We start from the raw sequence: 27,966 nt of genomic DNA on the forward strand, positions 1-27,966 counted from the left end.
TTCCCTCCCCCCCATTTTCCCATTCTTCCCCTCCCCTATGACTGTTCCTGAGGAGGATTACCTCCCCCTGTATATGCTCATAGGGTATCAAGTCTCTTCTTGGCAACCTGCTGTCCTTCCTCTGAGTGCCACCAGGTACTTTTTTTTAATTTATTATTTCTTATCTCACAAACATTTGAAATGCTGATATGAGTTAGAGACTGATCCCATAGTAGTAGAAGCTAGTTCCTGCCATGAAGTGACTATCGAGAGGTCTGTGTGTGTGTGTGTGTGTGTGTGTGTGTGTGTGTGTGTGTGTGTGAGAGAGAGAGAGAGAGAGAGAGAGAGAGAGAGAGAGAGAGAGAGAGATATTAAGGTCCTGGTGGGGTCTTTTTCTTTTTTTTTTTTTTTTTTTTTTTTTTTTTTTTTTTTTTTTTTTTGGTTTTCCGAGACAGGGTTTCTCTGTGTAGCCTTGGCTGTCCTGGACTCACTTTGTAGACCAGGCTGGCCTCGAACTCACAGCGATCCACCTGCCTCTGCCTCCCGAGTGCTGGGATTAAAGGCGTGCGCCACCACGCCCGGCTTTCTTTTTTTTTTTTTTTTAAGATTTATTTATTTATTATGTATACAGTGCACATTAGGTCACATTATAGATGGTCGTGAGCCACCATGTGGTTGCTGGGAATTGAACTCAGGACCTCTGGAAGAACAGACAGTGCTCTTAACTGCTGAGCCACCTCTCCAGGCCCCGGTCCTGGTGGGTTCTAATACGGTTGAATGTGATATAGACTACAACATAGGTAAGGTTAGGGTAGCCAACGAGTCTAGAGGAAAATGTTGTCTGGGAAAGCTAACAAAGATCCACAAGGGCTTTGTGTGTTAGGGGAGGTATACAGATTGAAAGACGTTAAGCAGACATTTGAGCTGGTCAGAGTTGATTTTTAGAAATTCAACCTGCCTAAGATGTCTATTTCCTAACTGTAGTGGTAAAACTTCTTTCCGCCTTTACGCCTTATTTTCTTTACCCGAGGAGGCGTCTGTGGCCGTTCTTTATACCTTACTGCTGTTTATCTTTACTGCCCAATTTAGTGCGTATTTCTTCCATGAAGCATCCTTTGGCTCATACTCCCTATTTCATTATCCGAAAGCAAATTAGAAGCCCTACCATGGAGTTTAGCCCGTATTTGTTTGGTGTGTGTTTTTATTTGTTTTTTTGTTTTTGTTTTCAAGACAGGGTTTCTCTGTGTTAGCCTTGGCTGTCCTGGACTCACTTTGTAGACCAGGCTGGCCTTGAACTCACATCGAGCCGCCTGCCTCTGCCTCCCGAGTGCTGGGATTAAAGGCGTGCATCACCACCACCTGGCTTGCTATGTGTTTTATGGTACTAAATAAATTATAGAGAATGTTTCATCTATATGTGACTAGGAGATATGTTAACAAAAAGATAATGTTGTTTGATCTTTGTGTTTTGTTTCTCAGGGTAGAGGCAGATACTAGGCAGCAGTCTCTTCAGTTCATCTGTGCTCATCATGTCTAAGGAGGAGGTTGTCAAGGCTGGTGATAGTTCATTTTCCTCTGATAAACATGCCCAGCTCATCTTGGCCCAGATCAACAAAATGAGAGATGGAAAGCATTTCTGTGATGTGCAGCTACAAGTTGGGAAGGAAACCTTTCAAGTTCATCGGCTGGTTCTGGCTGCCAGTAGCCCATACTTTGCTGCTCTGTTCACTGGAGGAATGAAAGAGTCCTCAAAAGATGTGGTAGAGATTCTGGGAGTTGAACCTGGAATCTTTCAGTTACTTCTAGATTTCATTTACACAGGTATATCCGTATTAGTTTCCTGTTGCTGCAATAACATATCATGACCAAAGTAACTTATATAAGTTTATTTTTAAAGGTGTGTTTATTTTTACGTGTCTGCATATGTGTAAGTGTACCACTTGCATGTAGTACCTATGGAGGTCAAAAGAGGGCATTGGAACCCCCCCCCCCCACCCTCCAGAACTGAGTTATAGATGGTTATGTGCCACTGTGTGTGCTGCGAACTGAAGATGTGTCCTCGGGAAATGCAGCGGCAACTGCTTTTAACTTCTGTGCCATCTCTCCAGCCCTTAATTATGCTTATAGTTAGGGATAAAAAAGGAAACAAATACTTTATTTGGTATAGTTTTGAGAATATACTACGTTCTCCTAAAGGAATTATCAGAGGGGTCTGGTGACATGGCTCAGTGGTAAAGGTGCTTGTTACCAAAGCCTCATGACCTGAGTTCAATCCCCGACACCCGCATGGTTGGCGGGCGAAAAGAACTGACTCCAAGAACTTCTCTGACCTCCGTGCATGACATAGTGATGTGTATATACCCACAGACACACATGGGGGCGGAGTTGGGGGTAGTATGAAAAAAAAAACTACAAAAGAAACTACTTGGGAAAATTGTTATGAGATTCAGTAAAGTTTTGTTTTGTTTTGAGACAGGGTTTCTTTATGTAGCCTTGGCTCTCCTGGACTTCCCATGTAGATCAGGCCAAAGGTAGAGGCAGAAGAATCAGGAATTCAAGTCATCCTCAGCTACATAGTGAGTTTGAGGTCAGCCTGAGCTACAGAGACCCTGCCTTAGAAAAGAAAAGAATGGGCTGGAGAGATGGCTCAGTGGTTAAGAGTGCTGCCTGCTCTTCCAGAGGTCTTGAGTTCAATTCCTAGCAACCACATGATGGCTCACAATCATCTATGATGTGATCTGAGAGGGCATGCAGGTGTACATGCAGGCAGAGCATTGTATATATATTAATAAATAAAAGTATCTTTAAAAAAAAAAAACTAATACTGGCCAGATGGTGGTGGCACACGCCTTTAATCCCAGCACTTAGGGGGCAGAGGCTGGTCATCTCTGTGAGTTCGAGGCCAGCCTGGTCTACAAAGCGAGTCTAGGACAGCCAAGGCTACACAGAGAAACCCTGTCTCGAAAAACCAAAAAAAAAAAAAAAAAAAAAAAAAAAAAAAAAAAAACAGGAAAAAAAAAAAAACCCCAAAACTAACACTGAATGACATTATATCATAAATGATTAATAAAACTGCTTTCTTCCCCTCACCAGCACCTCAGTAAATTTTTTACATACATATAATCTATGTTAAAAGTATGGATTTTTTTCTGGATGTACTATGCACTCCTTTAGTCCCAGTCCCTGGAAGCAGAGACAAGAAGATTGGAAGTTGGAGGCCAGCTTGCCCTAGATAATGAGATTTTGTTTCAGCCAGCAAGCAGAGTGTTGGCTTTGATGCTGGTCTCTAATCTGCAACTTGTTCAGTCATGCAGTTTTTTCAAAACATTTTTTCAAGAATTATTCATTTTTATGTTCTGTGCATGAGTTTTCACCTGCACGTCTGTATGTGCATCACACGTGTGCAGTACCTGCAGTGGCCAAAAAGGGCTTTGGATTCCTATGGGAGTTGGAGTTAGGGGTCACTGTGAGTCTGCCTATAGATTCTGGGAAATAAACCTGGGGTCTTCTGCAAGGGCAGCAAGTGCTCTTAGATGCTTAGCCATCTCTCTAGCCTCTCGGTCATATAATTTGGAGAAGAGTTATTTAAATTCCCTAATTCTGTTTGCTTAATATAATAATAAGAAAACAGATAACTACTAGCTAGGAGTATAGTGAATGTTAATTGAGTATAAAGCAACTAAGACAGTGCCTGGTTTACTGTAGTTGTTCTATACATGTTGTTGGGCTGTGTTTTGTTTACGATAGGGTTTCTCTGTGTAGCCCTGGCTGTCCTGAAACTCTGTAGACCAGGCTGGCCTCGAACTCAGAGATCCTCCCGACTCTGCCTCCCGAGTGCTGGGACTAAAGACTTGCGCCACCACGCCAGGTCTCCTTCCATAAATGTTAAATACGTTGTCATTTACGTTCTGCGTTTTCCCCATATATTCTGTTTACTTGGTTTCTACTCTGCGAAAATTAAGCTATTATTGAAGTCAAGTAAACTATTAAGCGAAATGCTTGTTTTGATTTATTGACTGTTTTACCTTTGTGTTTCCCTAGGATTAGTGAGCATAGCTGTGACTAATGTTCAGGAGCTGATTGTCGCAGCAGACATGCTACAGCTGACTGAGGTTGTTAACCTTTGCTGTGATTTCCTGAAAGGACAAATTGACCCACAGAATTGCATCGGACTCTTTCAGTTCTCTGAGCAAATAGCTTGCCATGATCTTTTGGAGTTTACAGAAAACTATATTCACGTGCATTTCTTGGAGGTTCACAGTGGGGAAGAGTTCCTGGCACTTACAAAAGATCAGCTGATCAAGATCCTACGAAGTGAGGAGCTCAGCATTGAGGATGAATACCAGGTCTTCTTAGCTGCAATGCAGTGGGTGCTGAAGGACCTGGGAAGGAGAAGGAAATATGTGGTGGAAGTATTAGATCCAATTCGGTTCCCTTTGTTACCATCTCAGAGGCTCTTAAAGTACATAGAAGGTAACTCTTGCTGTATGTCAAACTGGTTAATCTCCAAGAAATTTTTTTCTTGTGTGTGCGTTGCGTGTGTGCGTGCACACGTGTGCAGGTAGGTGTGAAGAAGATGTGTGTGCAAGCGCTTAAAGGTTAGAGGTTGACCTCAGATGTCTTCCTCGGTTGCTCTTCGCCTTGTTTTTTTTGAGACAGGCTCTCCCACTGAACCTGGAGCTTGCTGCTTCATCTAGCCTGGCCAGCTAACAAGCCGCAGGGATCTTACTTTCAGGCTCATGCCACGTGCTGGGCATTTCACATGGGTGCTAAGGGTCAAATTCATGTCCGTAGACTTTGGTGAGAAGCAGTTGACCAACTGGTACAGTATTTTGTCTTCTGTGTCATTTTGAGTTACCTTCAGGTGCTAAATATTTTCTTTTTTCTTTTTAAAATATATTTTATTAATTTATTCATATTACATCTCAATTGTTATCCCATCCCTTGTATCCTCCCATTCCTCCCTCCCTCCCATTTTCCCCTTACTCCCCTCCCCTATGACTGTGATTGAAGGGGACTTCCTCCCCCTGTATATGCTCATAGGGTATCAAGTCTCTTCTTGTTTTTTTGTTTTGTTTTTGTTTTTGTTTTTTTATAGTTGGGGATTTTTTTGTTTTAATGTATAGTCTAGGCTGGCTCAAATTCACAATTTTCTCTGTGTGTACTACCACAACCAAAGGGATTTCTAGTTCTGAAGTAACAACAGCAGAAAGACAAACACACACACACACACACACACACACACACACACACACACACGATTATAAATAAAATGAACTTTTGGTTGGTTGATTGGTTTAGTTTGCTTTTGGGTTTTGGGTGTTTTGTTTTGTTTTGTTTTCAAGACAGGGTTTCTCTGATAGCCCCAGCTGTCCTGGACTCACTATGGAGATCAGGCTGACACTGAACCCAGAGATCTGCCTGCCTCTGCCTCCCAACTGCTAGGATTAAAGGCATGCACTACCCCTGCTAGGCCACCTTACAGTTTTGTTTTGTTTTCAACATGAAGGACAACGGGTGAATATCATTAAAAATAAAATTATAGTTTGAGTTTTAAACAGTGTTATCTCTCTGCTAGGAAAAATTAGGCACTGGGTATTTTACTTTTCTTTCCATCTACTTTTTCTGTCAGAATCTTCAAGGTTTATAGCCATGATTTACATTTATGTTTACAATCGTGAGTTCCTTGGCTCGGTGCCTTTATCTCTATATTCAAATGATTTTGATGCTCGCTAACAGATTTTCAGCTGTAGTTTATGTGTTTAAGACAGGATCTTGCCGGGCATGATGGCGCATGCTTGTAGTTCCAGCACTCAGGGAGGCAGAGGCAGGGGGATCTCTGAGTTCAAGGCCAGCCTGGTCTACAGAGTGAGTCCAGGACAGCCAGGGCTACACAGAAAAACCCTGTCTTAGAAAACTTAAAAAAAAAAAAAGACAGGCTCTTGACAGGGTGATGGTTGGCACACGCCTTTAATCCCAGCACTTGGGAGGCAGAGGCAGGCAGATCTCTGAGTTCGAGGCTGGCCTGGCCTACAAGAGTGAGTTCCAGGACAGCCAAGGCTACACAGAGAAACCCTGTACCTGGGGTTGGTCATTAACTCAGTATAGAGCCAAGAATGACCTCACACTTCCACTCCTCCTGGTACTGCTAGTATCTCACAAGTGCTGGGTTTAGGCACATGGTAACAGACACAGCTTCAAGTATGTTATTTTTATTACCAAATTTTCTTTTTTTTAATTGATTGTTTGGGTTGGACAGGTTTGTTTTGCTTAGTTTTTGAGACAGGGTTTCTCTGTGTTATCTTGGCTGTCCTAGATTCTCTTTGGAGACTAGGCTGGCCTCAAACTCACATGCCAGAAGAGGGCATTAGATCACATTACAGATGGTTATAAGCCACCATGTTGGGTGCCGGGAATTGAACTCAGAACCTCTGGAAAAGCAGACAGTGCTCTTTAACCACTGAGCCATCTCTCCAGCTCCTTTATTTTAAATTTTAAAGCATGTATTTTGCCTGCATGTATGTCTTTGTATTATGTGTATGCCTGGTGCCCAAGGAGGCAATGAGAGGGGGTCAGATCCTCTGGATCATGAGTGACAGATGCTTATGAGCCTCCATATGGGTTGTAGGAACTGAACTTGGTTTTCTGCAAAAATAGTAAGTGTACTTAAATGTTGGGCCATCTCTCCAGCCCCATTGGTTTGCTGTATTGCTTGTTATGTTTTGTTTTTTTTAGTTTCGGTTTTGTTTTTTTGTGTGTGTGTTTTTTGTTTTGTTTTATTTTGTTTTGGCTAGATTTTATCAAGTACCTCTTTCTTTTGTTTAGTTTGGCTTGGTCTTTGAGACAGGGTCTCTCTTTGTAGCTCTGGCTGTCCTGGAATTCCCTCTGTAGATCAGGCTAGCCTGTAGCTCACAGAAATCCACCTGCCTCCGCATCCTGAGTTCTGGGATTAAGGCTGTGCGCCACTTCTACTATCATTTAGTTCCTATTTGAAAATTAATTATGATGGTATTCCTGCTTTTCCTGTTTTTTGTTTTTCAAGACAGGGTTTCTCTGCGTAGCCTTGGCTGTCCTAGACTCACTTTGTAGACCAGACTGGCCTCGAACTCACAGTGATCCGCCTGCCTCTGCCTCCAGAGTGCTGGGATTAAAGATGTGCACCACCCCCACCCACGCCACCCATCCCCGGCAATAAGTTTAATTTTTCTCTTACTTTTTGGGAAGCACTTTTATGCACAATTTCTGAATACTTTCATATATCATTTGACAATCCTCTTTTTTTTTTAACTATTGAATTTGTGTGTGTGTGTGTTTTGTTTTGTTTTGTTTTTTACTTGCATATATGTCTGTTCCCTTGGAAGCCAGAAAAACATGTCATATCCCCTGGAATTGGAGTTACAGACAGTTGTGAGCTGCTGTGTGGGTGCTAGGAATCAAACCTGGTTCCTTTGGAAGAGCAGCAAGTGCTCTTAGCCACTGAGCCACCCCTCCACCCCACCCTCTTTCTGCGATAAGGCCTCGTGTACCCTGGGCAGGCCTTAATCTCATATAACCAAGAATAACCTGGATCTTCTGATCCTCCTGCCTCCACCTCCCAAGTGGTAGTATTATAGGTGGGCACCTCCATGACCATTGTAGGAACAAAATATTCTGACAGCCTGAGGAGAATTTTCTAAAAGTCCCTTAGGTATGACTGAGTAGGTTGCTGCTCAAGGGTGGTGCACTTGAGATTTAAGCCAACCAGTGGCCTGTTAATACATCTTTTTTTTTTTTTTTTTTAAGATTTTATTTATTATATATGCACAGTATTCTGCCTGCATGTACACCTGCAGGCCAAAAGAGGGCAACAGATCACATTATAGATGGTTGTGAGCCACCATATGGTTGCTGGGAATTGAACGCAGGACCTCTGGAAGAGCAAGTGGTGCTCTTATCCACCGAGCCATCTCTCCAGCCCCTGTTAGTACATCTTCTCTTCCCTGAAAGACCAGTATTTTCTGACTTTTATAAAGAACTAGTAAGGGACTGTCTCCTAGCCTTATCAATATACATCTAGCCTTGTCTCTGCATCCCAAGAGACAACCTGGAGGAAAGGCTAATTAATAAAATCTTGGGCACCATCAGCGGATAATTTAGAGCCAGAATGAACAATTGAAAAGCAAAGCAGAGGAAGTTGAGAAACAAACATAATGATTACAGCGTGTTGGTTGGGTAGAGCTCAGTGGAGTCTTGCCCGGCTTAAATGCGGCACTGGGTAGATCCAGAGTAAGCACATGAGCCTGGTGGAGCTCTAGCCCACCACCCTCTTGCTTCATGCTAGAAAGATACAGCGAGAACGCGTGTCTTTTTCAAATTTTCTCCTGGAGAACACAAAGTAATTGTACCAAGGTAAAAAGAGTGAGAGGGAGAATTAGCTCTTTGTCTGAGCAGGGTTTGAAACAAGATACAGAGGGGGAAAAATGCATCTATTGAAGTAGATCCCAGGGAAAAGAAAAGAAAGAAGCAGAGGAGTTGAGCCTGGGTGGGGAGGCGGCACGGGTTAGCCGTGAACAGATAACGGCAGGCATTAGCCATGAACAGATAACACTCCTCTTGAAATTCAGACAGTAGAGTCATTAAAAACATATGATTTAGCCAGGTGGTGGCGGCGCACGCCCTTAATCTCAGCACTCAGGAGGCAAAGGCAGGTGCATAGCTGTAAATTCAAGGTCAGCCTGGTCTACAGAGTGAGTTTCAGGATAACCAGGGCAACACAGAGAAACCCTGTCTAGGAAAACTAAAAAAAAGTGTGTGTCTGTGTGTGTGTGCGCGCACGCTTCATAAAGCATTAGGACAGGAGGAAATGCACTAATAAGAAAACAGTGAGAATTGGAACATCAGTATTAATATCCTGTAGAAAGGCATAAGCATGGTGCGTAGACACACATGCAGACAAAATACCCACTTATAAATAAAATGAATTGTAAAAAATTTTTAACAATGTTAATTTGTTTCTTGTTTTGTCTTATCATTTTTGAAGGTTTATAGTAGATGTATTTTTTATTAGATTTTATCTATAGAACTTGTGACTTTCAAAATGTTTTCTTAGATAATTTTTTTAAATGTTGGGTATTGAACTAAGGTACTCACATATGCTAAGGCAGGTGCCTTCCCACTGAGCCTAGCCTGATCATTGTAAACGTGGTTCAGTTTGCCATCTTTATTTGGAAAACATAAATGTATTTGCAATTTTAGCATTTTTGGGATTTTTGTTTGTTTGCTTGTTTGTTTGGTCTTTCAAGATAGAGGGCTTCTCTGTGTAGCCCTGTCTGTCCTGGAACTTGCTCTGTAGACCAGGCTGCCCTCTAACTCAGAGATCCACTTGCCTCTGCCTCCTGGGTGCTGGAATTAAAGGTGTGCCACCACCTCTAGGCTTTAGCATTGTTTTTAAAAAAATTTTTTTTAGATTTATTTATTTATTATTCATACACTATTCTGCCCACATGTGTGCCTGCATGCCAGAAGAGGGCATCAGATCTCATTATAGATGGTTGTGAGGCACCATGTGGTTTCTGAGAATTGAACTCAGTACCTTTGAAAGAGCAGACAGGCCAGGGTGGTGTCGCACGCCTTTAATCCCAGCACTCAGGAGGCAGAGGTAGGTGAATCTCTGTGAGTTCGAGGCCAGCCTGGTCTACAAAGCCAGTCCAGGACAGCCAGGGCTATACAGAGAAACCCTGTCTCAAAAAACCAAAAAATAAGGGGCTGGAGAGATGGCTAAGTGGTTAAGAGCACTGACTTCTCTTTCAGAGGATCCAGGTTCAATTCCCAGCACCCACATGGCAGTTCGCAACTGTCTGTAATTTCAAGATCTGACACCCTCACACAGATATACATGCAGGCAACCACAAATGTACATGAAATAAAAATAAATAATTAAAAAAAAGAAAAACAAAAAAATTGTGTGTGTGTGTGTGTGTGTGTGTGTGTGTGTGTGTGTGTGTGTGTGTTTATGTGGGTTTGAGCATACCTCCCATGAATGGAGGTCACCAGACAATTTGAGGGAGTTGGTTTTCTTTTCACCATCTCGGTCTCAGGAATCAAATTAAGAGCATCTATAGGGTTGGCGGCAAATGCCTTTACCTCTTAAGCCATCTCATTGGCTCCTTTAAAACATTTAGATAGAACAGTAGTCTACAAAGTGAGTCCAGAGCCAGGCGTGCGCCTTTAATCCGAGCACTCGGGAGGCAGAGGCAGGCGGATCGCTGTGAGTTCAAGGCCAGCCTGGTCTACAAAGTGAGTCCAGGATGGCCAAGGCTACACAGAGAAACCCTATCTCAAAAAACCAAAAAACAAACAAACAAACAAAGTGAGTCCAGGACAGCCAAGGCTAACACAAAGAAACCCTGTTTCAAAAAAAAACCAAAATAAATAAATAATTAATTAATTAAAGTTCAATTTTTTCATTACAGATTACATCAGGATTTTTTTTTTTTTTTTTTTTTTTTTTTTTTTTGGTTTGGTTGGGTGGTTGTTTTCGGTCTTTTGAGACAGAATTTCTCTGTGTAACCTTGGCTGTCCTAGACACACTACGTACGCCAGGCTGGCCTCAAACTTACAACAAGTCCGCCTGCTTCTGCCTCCTGAGTGCTGGGTTAAAGGCATGTACCACCATGCCTGCCTACGTCATGATTTTTTATCTTTTATAATCAAGAGAGCATTTAAAAACCAACACAGCAAGAAAACAACCTAACGAAGAAATACAAACAGTTCTGTATAACCTACAATAGCAAAATCAATCAGTATTCAAGCAATGTCAGCATGACCTGATTACTAATTCTTAAACAATACTAGGGAAAGTTTAATCATAAATCACCCCAGCCTTTAACCCATTGTGTTTACATCATTGTCATAGCAACATAGCTTGAAGCTAAATGCCCTTAACACAGAAAAAACTTGACTTACTTCTAATCCCAAACCAACAGTTGTGCTTTCCATCTTTATCCAAGCCTACGCTAACTGCCAAAGGGTCCTCTACTGTGAAATATCTGTAAAGTATGACCTTCCAAGACCACCTTCTATTGCTCTCAAAGCAGATTTTTTTTCTAACCAGGCACTGTTAATGTCAAAGTCCTAACTTTCTTTTCAAGTAGTCTCTGCCTGGCTGACAAGACTCTCTCATTATCTCAAGCCTTTGGCCAGATGCCTTCTTTCAACATTCTCTCTGGGAAAAACTTCTAGTACAAATCTCATTAGGGCTGGAGTCAAAAGTAAGAAATAGAGAGAGAGAAAGGCAGTTTTAGGAGAAAAAGTAGATTTTTTTTTTTTTTTTTTTTTTTTTTTTTTGGTTTTTTGAGACAGGGTTTCTTTGTGTAGCCTTGGCCATCCTGGACTCACTTTGCAGACCAGGCTGGCCTCGAACTCACAGCGATCCGCCTGCCTCTGCCTCCCGAGTGCTGGGATTAAAGGTGTGCGCCACCACCGCCCGGCAAGAAAAAGTAGATTTTAAAGTTGTTTTTAGGCAAAAATTAAACGTGGACCACAGATAATATTTAAGGACAGTGGTCATCAGCCAGAGATCTTTGGAACTTTGTCAAGCAAAGTCTCAACAGCTGTTCTGGATGTCTAAAGACCATGCTGGGCAGTCGGAGGTCTTCGGAACATTGTAAGGCAAAGTCTATATGACTTGCCCTCGTGTCTCTGACACCAAAACAAAATGAAACAACTTTTGGATAGATTTAAGGGAAGTATATTCCTTAGCAGTGATTAAAATTTTTTTCTATTGTAAGAAACATATAATTGTTTCATAATAAGATAGGGTTTTTTTTTTTAAGGATTTATTTTATCTTAAATAATGTATATGTCTGTGTGTGGGTATGTGCATGTGAGTCTGGGTACCTCCAGGGTGTGGATGCTCATGGATGTGGGTCCCTTTGAGCTGAAATTACAGGTATGGGTCCTGGGGCCTGAACCTAGGTCCTCTGTGAGAGCATTATACTTCTTAACCCTCTCTTCAACACCAGTGATAAGGGTGTTTTTCTCAGTTTTGGTTATAGCTTTTTTTTTTTTTCCCCCCCAAGACAAGGTTTCTCCATAGCTTTGGCTGTCCTGGACTTCCTTTGTAGACCAAGTTGGCCTCAAACTAAGAGAGATCCACTTGCCTCTGTCTCCCAAGTGCTGGGATTCAAGGCGTGTGCCATCATGCCTGGTTGGTTGCTGGGTTCGTTCTCTCTCTCTCTCTCTCTCTCTCTCTCTCTCTCTCTCTCTCTCTCTCTCTCTCTCTCTTTTAATCTTTTTTGAGATTGGGTCTCACTATTTAGACCAGGCTGGTCTGGAGCTCACAGAGATCCTCCTGCCTCTGCCTCCTGAATGCTGGGATTAAAAGCATGTGCTATTATGACTGATGAGGAAATGTGTCTTTTTAGTACTATTTGAAAGTCATTTAAAACATTGTCTTTTCAACTACTGTTCAGGACTGTCTGATTTTAATCTTCGAGTTGCACTGCAAACACTTCTGAAAGAGTACTGTGAGGTCTGCAAGTCTCCCAAAGAGAACAAGTTTTGTAGTTTTCTGCAGACATCTAAAGTTCGACCTCGGAAGAAAGCAAGAAAGTACCTGTATGCAGTAGGTAAGAAGCTCTGAAAAATAAGCGAACTCATTTTTAGGATAAGGGCTTTTGTTGTTATTACCATGCAAGTATTACTAATATGCAAACCTATCAGAAGAAGCATATTTAATTTCACGTTTAGACTTAAGATTAGTGAATTGAATTTACATAATAAGATGAATGCATTTAAAACTTACGGGCTTTTCATTCAACATTTTATTCTATGTTCTAAATCTTTGGCCTCTGATTAACTAGTGACCATTCAAATGAATTTATTGTGTATATGTACATCCATGAGCCATCGTGTGTGTGGATATGAGAAGACAGTTTATGGGAACTGGTTCTCTCTTCCCACTCTGTAGGGCTGAGGGATTGAATTCAGGTCATCAGGCTGGACAGAGGCAGAGGCAGAAGCAGAGGCAGAGTCAGGCAGATATCTATAGGTTCAAGGCCAGCCTGGTCTACAAAGGGAGTCCAGGACAGCCAAGGCTACACAGAGAAACCCCATCTTGAAAAACCAACCAACCAAACAAACAAAAAATATTAAATTCAAATGAAAAACAAGGGAAATATATCTCAAAACTGAACTGTTCATAATGTGTTAGGTAGTCATTAGGGATGATAAAATAAGTAGTTTCCAAAGTGTCCTTGGCAGCATGATCCATAGTATCAGAGGACTCTTTCTGCCATCTTGGAACCTGTAGAGTCCTTCTGGCAGCAAAAGTTCTAAAAGGCAAATATGTCCAGGAGGCTGTGGTGTAAGGCCACTTTTGCTGGCTGTAAGCAAGGGCTCCACCACCAAAGAGCACACAGTTCTTTTTTTTTTTCAAGATTTATTTATTTATTATGGATATAGTGCTCTGCCTGCATGTACACCTACAGGCCAGAAGAGGGCATCATATCACATTACAGATGGTTGTGAGCCACCATACAGTTGCTGGGAATTGAACTCAGGATCTCTGGAGGAGCAGCCAGTGCTCTTAACTGCTGAGCCATCTCTCCAGCCTTGCACACAGCTCTTCTTAAAACTGAAGGTGTTTATGACTGAGATGAAACTGAGCTCTATTCAGGCCAGAGATGTGCGTGCCTATAAGAGTAAAGCACAAAACAACACTGACCCCTGGAGGCAAGCCAGACCAAGCCAGAGTGACCTGGGGAAAAGGTAACCCAGGTCCATGGGAACAGTGGCACAGTTCCTGTCAAATTCCGAAGCAACCTTCCAAAAAAGCCTATTGGACCCAGAATCTGTGTGATGCTGTACCCCTCCCAGATTTAAACTAGTGAAAAATAAATAAAGAAAAGTGAATTTATAGGCCAGGCATGGTAATACAAGACTTTAATCTGCACACTAGGAAGGCAGAGACAGGAGGATCTCTGTGATTTTGAGGCTGTGTACATAGACAGGGCTATGTAGACAGACCTTTTTTTCCTTTTTTTTTTTTTTTCTTTTTGTTTTTTGGTTTTTCTTTTTTTTTTAATTTTATTTATTATGTATACAGTATGCATCTGATCACATTATAGATGGTTGTGAGCCACCATGTGGTTGCTGGGAATTGAACTCAGGACCTCTGGAAGAGCAGTCAGTGCTCTTAACCTCTGAGCTATCTCTCCAGCCCCATGTTTTCTGGTTTTTCAAGACAGGGTTTTTCTGTGTAGCCTTGGCTGTCCTGAATTCACTTTGTAGACCAGGCTGGCCTTGAACTCACAGAGATCCACCAGCCTCTGCCTCCCGAATGCTGAGATTAAAGGCGTGCACCACCACGCCCGGCCCAAGAACTTTGTTTTTCAAAAATTTAAATTAAGAAAAAGTGTATTTGTGCCAGGAGTCCCACATACATACATGTATACACACACACACACACACACACACACACACACACACACACAAACATTCTGACAGAAAGACACATATTTGGTGGATAAAGCAAAGTACTGAGGAGCAGGGTCTAATGAACACCATTTATTATTTCTTGGTTCCTTTTATACCTTCTAAAGCAACGTCCTGTACGTCAGAAGAAAAATTACCTCATGGCCACAAAAGCAATTATAAAGTCACTACACAGCAGGATTATTGCTTATTTGTGGCTAACTAAACATTATTTTATCTATCTCCTCATTCTTCAAGTTCATTGTAAGTTCAAAGCAAAAATTTTTCATGTCACAGTTAGCAAGGTTTAAGATTGTCAAGTTTTGAGGAGTTATGACAGGATTCCTGTTTACATGTTCCTCCGTTAAGACTAGCACCTGACTAAACCCAACCTCACCCCCTTTTCTCTCTCTCTCTCTCTCTCTCTCTCTCTCTCTCTCTCTCTCTTTCTCTCTCTGACAGGGTTTCTCTGTGTGGCCCTGAGTGTCCTGGACTGATATTGTAGACCACTTGCTAGCCGTGAACTCACAGAGATCCTCCTGCCTCTGCCTCTATGAGTCTTGGCATTAAAGGCGTGTACCATCACACCTGGCCATTTATCTATCTCTTAGCTCCACAAGTTCAAAGTAATATTTTTATCTGTCTTTCATTCCAAAAGCTCACTTGCTTGCCATAGACCCTTTCTGCATGTATGGCTCCTGCCAACTTATATATTTTATATAGCTTTCTATTATAACTGAGATTATGTAGTAAAACACTGAGATTAACATTCTCATATAAGCTATAATTTTCTAGGACCTGGCATAATTGAGTTACATATTTTATATACCATTTTTATAGAGGTGACAGTTTCTAAGCTATCTAAGTGTTAGATACAGAGGCTTAATCTCCACGTTTAGCAATAAGTGGTTTGCTGTGTGTTTTTCCTTTCTTTGTTTAGGTGGATATACACGGTTGCAGGGGGGCCGATGGAGTGATTGCCGAGCCCTTAGCTGTGTCGAACGTTTTGATACCTTTAGCCAGTACTGGACCACTGTGTCTTCACTTCATCAGGCTCGGTGTGGGCTTGGAGTAGCAGTTTTGGGAGGGATGGTCTACGCTATTGGAGGTAACAATAAAAATACCTAATTTCCCTCATTAGACTACTTGGCTACATTGTTTGTATATGTGCCCCCCTCCCCTGTTATATAATGTGCTTTGATTACCTTCACTGTTGTTTTCTCCCCTCTCCCTTAGGTGTCTTTAATGAAAAATTATTTATTTATAAGATATAATAACCATCTCTTTGGACTTGACTTATATGCAATATGTACTTTATATTGTCTACACCAAAATCTGTATTTTCTTTCCATGATTTGCCATATACTGGATGATAACAATGATTTACTTAGTGGGTCAGAACAAAGCTTTAATCGTACTGTTCCTTCAGTATGATTGATCCTGTGGCCTCATGTAAGTCAGGCAAGTACTGCCACTGACGTAAAGACCCCCTCTAAACCTTAGTCGTCCTCCTGGCTGTCTTTCTTTCACACCTATATCCAGGCCACTAGTATTTATGTAAATAGATCTGCTTTAACATTATAACACCCCAATCTTTTTTTAAAGATTTATTTATTTATTATATATACAGTGTTCTGCCCACACACCAGAAGAGGGCACCAGATCTCATTATACATGCTTATGAGCCATAACGTGGTTGGTGGGAATTGAACTCAGGACCTTTGGAAAAGCTCATAACCTCTGAGCCATCTCTCCAGCCCTGACACACCAATCTTGATGTTTGTTTTTATCTCTAAAGTCTGTTCTTACATTATGAATCTGATCTTACTGTCCTATTCTCAACTCTAGAATGGTTCCCTGTTTACTATTGAAGGTAAAAATCCAATTTTGTGGCCTAAAGATGTAGTTTAGTTGATATGGTGCTTGTTTAACATGCAGGAGGCCCTGGGTTCGCATCTCAGCATTAATTACATACATCTCAGGCGGTAGTAGTTGGCTCTAGTCACAACACTCAAGAGGTAGAGGTGGGAGGTCAGAAGTTCAAAGTCTTTCTCAGCACACACGTAGTTTAAGGCCAGCCAAGGGTATATGTGAGACCTATCTCAAGAAAGAGGGAGGGACCAAAGAGATGGCTTAGCAGTTAAAGGAACTACCTGCCGTTCCAGGAGACCCAGGTTCTGTTCCCAGAATCCACATGGTGGCTAACAACCTCCTGTAATTCAATTTCCAGAGGATCTGACACCCTCTACTGGCCTCTGCAGACACTGCACACATGTAGTTCAAGATGTTCATGAAGGCAAATACAAACACACATAAAATAAAAATAAATTCTAAAAAAAAAAAAGAAAAATTACAAAAAGAAAAATTCAGGGCCAGGTCTAGAGGTTCATGCCTTTAATCCCAAGAGTCAGGAGGCAGAGGCAGGTGGATCTCTGTGCGTTCAAGGCCAGCTTGATCTACAGAGCTAGTTCCATGACAGCCAGGACTATACAGTGAAATCCTGTCTCAAAAACAAAAAGCAAAACCAAAATAATGATAATAATAATAATAATAATAATAATAATAATAATAATAATAATAATAATAATAATAATAGAAGAAGAAAAGGAAAAAGTCCAGTTTTCATTACAAACTCCCATGTTCTATACATGCTGGTTTTGTTTTTCAAGAAAATCTCACTGTCTAGCATCTTCTCTCTCATTGCATTTATTTTTTACCAACTTTTTTCTTTTTTCTCAGACAAGATACCCATATTCTAGTTTAGTTGCTTCAGTTTTCCCAGCTGTAAAAGAAAGATTGTGAGCCATGGACTGTGGTGCAGGCCTGTAATCCCAGCACTCAGGGAGGCAGAGTCAGGCAGCTGTCTTGAGTGCCAGGCCAGCCTGGTCTACAAAGGGAGTCAAGGACAGCCAAGACTACATACAGAAACCCTGTCTTGAAACACACACACACACACACACACACACACACGAAAGAAAGATTGCATAAAGACCAAATTAAATACTTAGTGGTGGCTAAAATTTTAACAAAGAATGGTAAGTTTGTTCCTACTCAGATCCATGTATGAGAATCTTCCTTTTCACACTTTCTTTCTTATTTATTTGTGTACATAAATAAATAACATTATTTACCTAGCTTTTTTTTTTCTTCGAGACATGGTTTCTCTGTGTAGCCTTGGCTGTCCTGGAACTCACTCTGTAGACCAGGCTGGCCTCGAACTCACAGCAATCGCCTGGCTCTGCCTCTCCAGAGACAACCTTTACACACTGCACAAGAGATTATCCCAGCAGGCCACTTGGTCTACATAAGGAAATCTGGGATAGCCTGGACTAAATAGAAAGCCCTTGTTTCAAAACAAAACAAAAATAAATAAATAACTAGACAGATAGATGAGTGAATGAAAAGCGTGTTCAACATAAACCACACTGTTGATATAAAGTTTGGGAACAGCAAGCCACTCATTATTTTATTTCACTGTTCATCAGCCATATTTCCAGATTCCAGCCAAGGGTCAACTTTGCAAATAACTCTCTGAGGATAGGTAGTCTTTTGGGTTTTTTTCAGTGACAGGATTTCTCTATAACCATCCTGGGTACCCTGGAACTCACACTGTCTAGACCGCACTGACCTCTGTGTCAGCTCCTGCCTTCAGGTTCCTGCCGTGAGTTCCTGTCCTGACTTTCCTCAGTGATGAACTGCAAACTGTAGTGTCAACTAAACCCTTTTCCTCCCCAAGTTGCTACACCCGTGGTGTTTTATCACATCAGAAGAAGCCCTGAGACACGGTGTTCCCCACATTGTTGAAGGAGAGAACCAACTCCTGAAAGTTGTCCTCTGAAAGTTCCCACTCCTGCACAGGAAAAACAAAACTTAACACAGAGTAGGGCCCTTTTTCTCTCATGATTCTTTTCTGTTAGGCTCTGACAGTTCTTGGTTGGTTGCATCATTTTTTCCCAATTTCCATATACTTTTATTTAAATTTATACATGTTATGGTAAATCCCAAAATAAAAATGGGATTGGTTAAATCTATATATTAGTTTAAGGAAAATTATCATCTTTAAATTGGTGTTTTCAATTTGATTTTGTAAAAGATTTATTTACTTAATTTTATGTATATGAGTGCTTTATCTGCATGTACACCTGCATGCATCAGATCCCAGTATAGATGGTTGTGAGCTACCATGTGGTTGCTGGGAATTGAACTCTGGACTTCTGGAAGAGCAGATGGTGCTCTTAATTGCTGAGGCATCTCTCCAGACCCCCAAATTGATTTTTTTTTTAAGTTGGCATACAGTTACATTTCACTATGGCATTTTTCTTCCTCCTTGAGTATCCTCCTCCATCTTTTTTGCTGATCTCCTTCATCCCCAAGTAGTCCTCTCTTTGTTTTTATTTCATATGTATTCCATTACCCTTCTTTTTTTTTCTTCTTGCTTAAAGTCTCTTTCTCCCTCTCAGAGTTACATTGACAATTTTTGTTTTGTTTTGTTTTGGTTTTTGGTTTTTCGAGACAGGGTTTCTCTGTGTGGCCTTGGCCATCCTAGACTCACCTTGTAGACCAGGCTGGCCTCGAACTCACAGCAATCCGCCTGCCTCTGCCTCCCAAGTGCTGGAACTAAAGGCGTGCGCCACCACGCCCGTCTCACATTGACAGTTTTTTAAAGGTTTATTTATTTTATTGTTTGTATGTAAGTGTTTTGCTTATATGTATATTGCACCACGTGTTTGCAGTGCCCGAGGAGGTCAGCACAGGGTGGAGTCCTTTGGAACTGGAGTGATGGATGCTTGTGAGCCATCCTGTGGCTGCTGGCACCCTAGTCCTTTGCAGGAACAGCAAGTGTTCTTAGCTGTTGACCCATCTCTCCAGTCTCTGCACTGAATCTTGCAGTTCATAAACATGATAACACCTTCATTTTTTCAGATGTTCCTTAGTTTAGAGTTTTATATGTTTATTTTTTAAATTTGTTTATTTATTTATTTATTTTGATCTTTCAAAACAGGGCTTCTCAGTGGGGTGTGGCGGCACATGCCTTTAATCCCAGCACTTGGGAGGCAGAGGCAGGTGGATCACTCACTGTGAGTTCGAGGCCAGCCTGGTCTACAAAGCTACTCCAGGACAACCGAGGCTAACACAGACCCTGTCTCGAAAAACCAAAAACAAAACAAAACAACAACAACAAAAAAAAACAACACACACACACACACAAAACAAAAACAAAAAACCAACAAAAAAACCCAAACAAACAAAAAACAAACAAACAAAAAAACAGGACTTCTCTGTATACCCTTAGCTGTACTGGACTTGCTTTGTAGACCAGCATGGCCTTAAACTCCCAGAGATCCGCCTGCCTCTGCCTCCCGGGTATTGGGATTACAGGTGTATGCCACCATGCCTGGCACCTAAGTTTATTTTAATAACTTTATTTATTTTGGGACAAGGTCTGAATATATAGATCAGGCTGGCCTTGAACTCATAGTGTTCTGCCTCCCAAGTACTGAGAATAAAGTAGTGCTCTATCATGTCCAGATATCTCAGTATATAAATTGTGTCAATTGGAACTTTGTCATTCTATGGTTAGATTTATGGAGTGTGTGCGTGTGTGTATGTATGTGTGTATGTATGTGTGTGTCTGTGTGTGCGCGCGCTTGTGTGTATGCGTGTGTGTGTCTGTGTGCGTGTCTATGTGTATGCATGTCTGTGTGTGTCTGTGTGCGTGTGTATGTGTGTGTCTGTGTGTGTGTGTGTCTGTGTGCGTGTGTATATGTGTGTCTGTGTGTGTGCGTGTCTGTGTGCATGTGTATGTGTGTGTCAGTGTGTGTGTGTCAGTGTGTGTGTGTGTCTGTGTGTGTGTCAGTGTGTGTGTGTGTCTGTGTGCATGTGTGTGTGTCAGTGTGTGTGTGTGTCTGTGTGTGTGTGTGTCTGTGTGTGTGTGTCAGTGTGTGTGTGTGTCTGTGTGCATGTGTATGTGTGTGTCAGTGTGTGTTTGTGTCAGTGTGTGTGTGTGTCTGTGTGCATGTGTATGTGTGTGTCAGTGTGTGTGTATGTGTGTGTCAGTGTGTGTGTGTGTCTGTGTGTGTGTGTGTCTGTGTGCATGTGTCAGTGTGTGTCAGTGTGTGTGTGTGTCTGTGTGCATGTGTATGTGTGAGTCAGTGTGTGTGTGTGTCTGTGTGTGTGTGTGTCTGTGTGTATGAGCATAAGGCTTCATGGATGCATGGTACGCATCCTCCCAACCAGTCCCTACCTAGTTCTTTTTGTTTGTTGGTTTGTTTTGGTGTGTGTGGGATGGCTGCTGAGTTTAATTGGCCGCTTGAATATACATAGGTCTGGGTTATTTCCTGGAGTATGGATATTCCAGTGTTTAAACCATTGAAGAAAACAACTTTCCCCTACCCTAGGATACTAAGTATAGTGTATTAAAACATTTTTGTTGTTGTTGTTGTTTTGAGACAGGGTTTCTCTGTGTAGCCCTGGCTGTCCTGGAACTCACTTTGTAGACAAGGATGGCCTCGAACTCAAAGATTCACCTGCCTCTGCCTCCCAAGGGCTGGGGTTAAAGGGGCGTGCCACCACGGCTGGCTCTTAAAATTCTTTTTTGAGTATATAATTTCTTAAATTTTAATTTCTGTTTGTTGCTACATGTGGATTATAATTATATTAAAATTCAAATTGTTCCAGGCCATAAATCCAAATTATTACCTGAAAAGTAATGAGAGTATTAGATGAAAATTATTTCCTCAAAGTTTATATGAATTGTTTAGGTGGTAGAATTAGAGTAAGTAGTTAGAAAGTCATGTGCCTTTGTTCCTTAAACGGTCTTTAATGAATTACAGTGTTTTGAATTTAAAATGTTGCTTGCTAGGCAAAGACTTTTAATGGCTATTTTTAAATTAGACGTAATGGTTGGTTTCTGAAAACAGAAAATGCCAATGCTACTGAATGTTGTGTTATAATTCTCTGCTGTTAGCATCACTAAACCTGATGTGTGGCTCTTTTTTTCACATCAGGTGAAAAGGATTCGATGATTTTTGACTGTACTGAGTGTTACGATCCAGTTACTAAACAGTGGACAATTGTGGCTTCCATGAACCACCCCCGCTGTGGCCTGGGCGTGTGCGTGTGTTACGGGGCTATCTATGCTCTGGGTAATTATGCTGTTTGATTTAAGAACAACTGATATTAATTAAATTCTTGGGATCTGACAACTTTAGAGATGGTTCTTACGGATATAAGATGGAGGGCTGGATGGAAGAGGCAGGGTGAATCTCTGGTTCACACAGTAAGTTCCAGGACAGAAAGGACTGCATAGTAAGACCTTGTCTTGGAAACAGACAAACACAGTGTATCTTTTTAGCGTCTCATTTTGTAGCTACCTTAAAATGCTACCCTACCATCACTGAGCCATCCTACTGCCTCTCCTTCCCCGGTGCTTATAACTGTAAGTGTTGGCTGTGATAACGTGGGTGAAGAAAACATTTTTAACTTCAAAAATTGGAGAATGAGCCAGCACTCTAGAGGATTACTGCAAAAAGTTCTAGGCCAGCCTGGGATACACTAAAACCCTCTCTTAGAACATAAAACACAGGCCACGTGGTGGTGGCACACACACCTTTAATCCCAGCATTTGGGAGGAAGAGGCAGACAGATCTTTGTGAGTTCAAGGCCAGCCTGGTCTACAGATGGATTTTTTTTTTTTTTTTTTTTTTTTTTTTTTTTTTGAGACAGGGTTTTTCTGTGTAACAGCTCTGGCTGTCATGCTCCCGAGTGCTGGGATTAAAGGTGTGCCCCACCACCGCCCAGCTGCAGTGAATTCTAAGACAGCCAAGGCTACACAGAGAAACTCCGTCTCAAAAACAAAAACACCAGCACCTAATACTCAGTGATCATTGAAGAAGAAGAATATAGGTCAGGCTGCTATGAGACTGCCTTCTAGGGAATGTCAGAAGATACCCCAGAAAGTCTTACCAACATGACTGCCTATACATGAGCCGAACATGTTTAGGACAGCAGCAGTGGACAGGCTAACATGGATGCAGGGAAGCCTAGAAGGCAACTGAGGAACATTCTTCTCCAGGAAAAAGCACAGCAGTTGGTTATCTAATACCAACTGGTCAGCCCTGAACACATGCCTACAAGTAACATATAGATTGAACAGGTTGTACTTATTTAGGAATTTATATATACAGGAATACATATACATATATGTGTGTAACAGTAATTAATGAAAAAAGAGGCCATACATTTAAAGAGATCAAGAAATACGTGCTAGAGTTTGAAGGAAGAAAAGAGAAGAAATGATGTAATTACGACCTCGGCTAATAAAATAAATAATAAAAACAATCCGTCTCAAACAAACAAGCCTGGAGAATATTTTAAAAATGACACTTGAGGATGAGAAGCCTTTTTGAAATCCCTAAACTCATCCTAAATGATAACGTACTGTGATTTGGCTTAGAATTTGCCTTGGTAAGTTTGAAGATATGGGGTGTAGGAGGTAGAAGCAGGAGGATGTCTCTGAGTTCAAGGCCAAGTCTAATTAGTGGGACCTTGTCAAAAAAAAAAAAAAAAAAAAAAAAAAAAAGAAAAAAAAAAAAGAAAGAAAGAAAGAAAGAAAAAAATATAGAAAAAAAAAAAGATTTGGGGTCAGCGTATTAGTGGTTTTTGTTTTAGGTTTTCAAGACAAGATTTCTCTGTGTATCCTTGGCTTTCCTGGAACTCGCTGTGTAGACCAGGCTTTCCTCACACTCAGAGATCTGCACTAACAGTCAGGTGGTGGGGGCCCATGACATTAATCCCAGTACTCAGGGGATTAATGTCATGGGCCCCCACCACCTGACTGTTAGTGCACACCTTCAGTCCTAGCACTCTGGAGGCAGATGTGGACAAATTTCTGTGAGTTCCAGAATAGCCAGGGTTACGTTGTGCAATTATTCCAAAAACAAAAAATAAAAAGGTTTAAGGAAAAATCATGTTTCCCGTACAATTTACTAGTTGTTTCTATGTTTGTTTTATTCTGTAATTAATACATCTGAACTTTACTTATAAATATATTCTGAATTTTCATGTCAACTTGGACAGATCACCTCTCTGGTCCATGTGGACTTGTCTGTAGTATGAAATAGTTGGATTAGGTGATTTGTAAAGCCTTTGTCATAAATAAGATTCCTTTGTCTCAGAAATGATTTTTTTTTTTTCAGGTGGGTGGGTTGGAGGTGAGATTGGCAACACCATTGAACGATTTGATCCTGATGAAAATACATGGGAAGTTGTTGGCAACATGGGAGTGTCGCGGTACTACTTTGGGTGCTGTGAAATACAAGGTAATGCTTTTATAAAATATTTTTTTCTGTTCAGTTATTAGCAATACAGTATTTATCATTTACTATGTACGTATGTATATGTGTTTGCTTAGAATTGGCCATCATTAGTATAATAATTTTGAAGATACGTTAAAAAGTAGTTTTGGAGGCTGGAGAGATGGCCCAGAGGTTAAGAGCACTGACTGCTCTTCCAGAGGTCCTGAGTTCAACTCCCGGCAACCACATGGTGGCTCACAACCATCTATAACGAGATCTGATGCCCTCTTCTGGCCTGCAGATGTACATGCAGGCAGAGCACTGTATACATAATGATAAATATTTAAAAAAGAGAAAGAAAACCAAACAAAAGAAAAGATTTATTTTTAAAAAAGTAGTTTTCGGTGAGCTTGGTATGGTGGTGCATACCTTTAATTCCAGCACTCAGGAGGCAGAGACAAGCAGATCTGTGTGTGTGTGTGTGTGTGTGTGTGTGTCTGTGTGTGTCTGTGTGTATCTGTGTGTGTGTGTGTGTGTGTGTGTGTGTGTGTGTGTAAAGCTATTTATAAAACAGTTTGAAAGGTAGACAAGGTGGCTCAGGAGGTAAGGACTTTTGGTTTTTGTTTTAGTCAGAAGTAGCTGTTTATTAAAATAAGTATTTGATTGTCTTCTTCCATTATTGTCATTTTCTCTCACATCAATACCTACGTTATTTTTCCACAAGTAGAGAAAGAATATGAAACGTTGTTTTTTAATAAACTTTTTAAAGACGTCTCACTATGTAGCTCTAGCTGTTGTTCTGGAACCCACTAAGTAGACCTTGAACTCAGAGAGACTGGACTGCCTCTGTCCCCTATGCTGGGATCAAAGTCATGTGCCACCGCCGTTGGCCTATACCTGTTCAAGAGAAACCGAGCATAAATCTCCCATTTTTCAGGTTCAATTTATATAGTTGGAGGAATCAACAACGAGGGACTAGAGCTTCGTTCTTTTGAAGTCTATGATCCACTTTCCAAGCGCTGGTCTCCACTTCCTCCCATGGGGACCAGGAGAGCATATCTTGGGGTGGCAGCACTCAGTGACTGCATCTATTCCATTGGAGGGTGGAACGAGACACAGGATGTCCTTCATACTGTGGAAAAGTACTCCTTTGAAGAGGTGGGTTGGATGATTTCAACTATTTACTTATTTTGTTTTATTTATTTATTTATTTAGGTTTTTTCGAGACAGGGTTTCCCTGTGTAGCCTTGGCCGTCCTGGACTCACTCTGTAGACCAGGCTGGCCTCAAACTCACAGCGATCCTCCTGCCTCTGCCTCCCAGAGTGCTGGGATTAAAGGCGTGCGCCGCCATGCCTGGCTTCTCTCTCTCTCTCTCTCTTTTTTTTTTTTTTTTAAAAGAATCAACTTTAGGCATCACTACTTTTTTTTTTTTTCGAGACAGGGTTTCTCTGTATAGGTCTGGCTGTCCTGGAACTCATTCTGTAGACCAGGCTGGTCTCCATCTCATAGAGATCCACCTGCCTCTGCCTCTCAAGTACTGGGATTAAAGGTATATGCCACCATGTCCGGCTTGGCATTACTATTTTGTTGTTGTTATTGTTAATTGCTTTCTGTTTTCTATTGAATTATTTCTATTTTTATTGTTTTATTATGTATTTTGGGTTTTTGCCTTTTTCTAGTTCATTAAATTAGAAACTGAGATGATAGACTATAAATCTTTCTTTTCTTTTCTTTTCTTTTTTTTAAGTTTTTTGAGACAGGGTTTCTCTGTGTTATTTTCGATGTTCTGGATTCACTTTGCAGACCAGGCTGGCCTTGAAAAACACAGTAATCCTCCTGCCTCTGTCTGGGATTAAAACTGGGCACCACCACTCCCGGCTCATTTTTCTTATCTTTTATAGCTGTAAATGTTATTTTAAATTGCGGTGTGGGGTGGAGAGACTCCTCAGTGGTCGAGAACACTAGTTGTCCTTACAGGGGTGACCTAAGTTCAGTTTCTAGCACTTGCGTGGTGGCTCACACCGTCTGTGAGTCCGGCTTCAGGGCATCCAGCCTCTTCTTTTTGCTTTATTGGGCACACATGTGATGTAAGGCATACAAGAAGGCACAACAATATGCATAAAATAGTTTTTAAAATTTTTTCAGTTTTTCTTGGGTTGTATGTGCTAGTGCTCTAAACACTGCTACATTGCCAGACCTGTAAATTTTCTTTAGGTACCACTTTAATTGCATATATGCAATATTTGGTTGTTTTAATTTTTAAAATATTATTTTTTTTTGAAGATTTATTTATTATGTATACAATGTTCTGCCAGAAGAGGGCACTAGGTTTCATTATCAGTAGCTGTGAACCACTATGTGGTTTCTGGGAATTGAACTCAGGACCTCTGGAAGAGCAGCCAGTGCTCTTAACCTCTGAGCCATCTCTCCAGCCCCTAAACCTTTATTTTTTATGTATGTGTACATGTATGTGTGTTGAGGCTACATGAGTTTACGTGCACTATATGAATGCAGGTGCCTTTGGAGACCAGTGAGCAATGGATCCCTTAAAACTTCTGTTATAGACAGTTGCGGGGTGTCAAATGTGGGTACTAGGAATCAAAGCTTGGTCTTCTTTAAGAGTAGTGAGAATCTTTTTGGTTTTTTTTTTTTTTTTAACTTTTTTTAAAGAGTTGTTTATTTATTTTATGCATCTATCTATATGTACATCTCTAGGCCAGAAGAGGGCATCGGATCCCATGTAGATGGTTGTGAGCCACCATGTGGTTGCTGGGAATTGAACTCAGGACCTCTGGAAGAGCAGCCAGTGCTCTTAAATGCTGAGCCATCTCTCCAGCCCAGAGTAGTGAGAATTCTTAATGACTGACCTATCTTTTCAGGGCTTGCAGTATTCTAATTAATATTTGCCTTAAAATATTTTCTTTTTGCTTTGTTTTGTTTTTGAGACAGGGTTTCTCTGTGCAGCCTTGACTGCCCTGGACTTGTTTTATAGATCAGGCTGGCCTCGAACTCACAGAGATCCACCTGCCTCTGCCTCCCCAAGTGTTGGGATTAAAGGTGTGTGCCGCCACCACCCAGCTAACATAAAATATTTTCTAATTTCTCTAGTAATTTTTATTTGGACCAGTGTGTTGTTATAAATATCTCATTAGTTTTGGAGTGTTAATTAATTAGTAGTTAGCCACTCTTAGCCACTGTGAGTCTCTGGGTCCAATCCACAGCAATAACATGAAAACATATGAGTATATATTTGAATATATTATTTAATTTACCAATATGTGATTTTCCAGCTGTCTTTTTGTTTTTGTTTTTTTCAAGACAGGATTTCTCTGTATAACCTTGGCTGACCTGGAATCGTTCCTTTAAACCTATCATTTTTATTTTTACCTCATTTGTATGGATGTTTTGCCTGCATGAATGTCTTGCACCACATGTATACATTGCCTGCAAAGTGCAGAAGAGGGTGTTAGGTTTTCTGGAACTAGAATAGCAGACAGTTGTTAGCCACCATGTAGGTGCTGGGAACTGATCCTCAGTCCTCTGCAAGACTAATCAGTGCCTTTAAACCTCTCTCCAGCCCATCTACAGGACTTCTAGGTCATCAACTGATCATAATTTATAGTCAGATGGTTTAACTATTATTTCTCTCCAGACTCACTGTTTTGTCAGGCCTACCCAAACATTTAAAATGTTGTATATATTTACTTCATTGGGTTGTCTGAATTTAAATATGTAAAGTCTAGAATATATGATTTCTCAGAGATTTTATTATCATTTTATGTTACTACTAATGTGAATTCTTTTCTCACTTTTCTAGGAAAAGTGGGTTGAGGTTGCTCCGATGAAAGTGCCTAGAGCAGGCATGTCTGTGGCAGCAGTCAACGGTCTCCTGTATGTTTCCGGAGGCCGATCTTTCAGCCATGATTTCTTGGCCCCAGGTACCTTGGACTCAGTTGAAGTTTACAACCCTCATTCTGATACTTGGACAGAAATTGGTAATATGATCACTAGTCGTTGTGATGGGGGCATTGCTGTGCTATGACACAGAAAGCACAAAAGCACAAGGGACATTTTGAAAACGTAGGTTCTGACCTTTTGTAGATCAAACATGTATTTGTGATACGACCCTCTAATTATTTCGAGTATCCCATGTATTGAATAGGTAGATGAGTAACGAGTGATTTTTCTTTTTCTTTCTTTTTTGTTTTGTTTTTCGAGACAGGGTTTCTCTGTGTA

The 27,966-nt window shown here is 41.0% G+C and overlaps 1 protein-coding gene across 1 annotated transcript; it reads left to right on the forward strand.

Annotated features, from left to right (window-relative positions):
• Nucleotides 1–1,435: 1,435 nt before the first annotated feature.
• Nucleotides 1,436–27,923, forward strand: Ipp (intracisternal A particle-promoted polypeptide). The gene is made up of 8 exons (XM_051171945.1): nt 1,436–1,800; nt 4,021–4,452; nt 12,432–12,587; nt 15,374–15,541; nt 21,441–21,578; nt 23,631–23,753; nt 24,667–24,887; nt 27,548–27,923. The coding sequence occupies exons 1-8, from the start codon at nt 1,509–1,511 to the stop codon at nt 27,770–27,772; spliced, it is 1,755 nt and encodes a 584-aa protein (XP_051027902.1). The 5' UTR covers nt 1,436–1,508; the 3' UTR covers nt 27,773–27,923.
• The last annotated feature ends 43 nt before the right edge of the window (nt 27,924–27,966 follow it).

The sequence above is a fragment of the Acomys russatus genome, chromosome 29 (assembly GCF_903995435.1).
Source record: "Acomys russatus chromosome 29, mAcoRus1.1, whole genome shotgun sequence".
NCBI classification, from domain to species: Eukaryota; Metazoa; Chordata; class Mammalia; order Rodentia; family Muridae; genus Acomys; species Acomys russatus.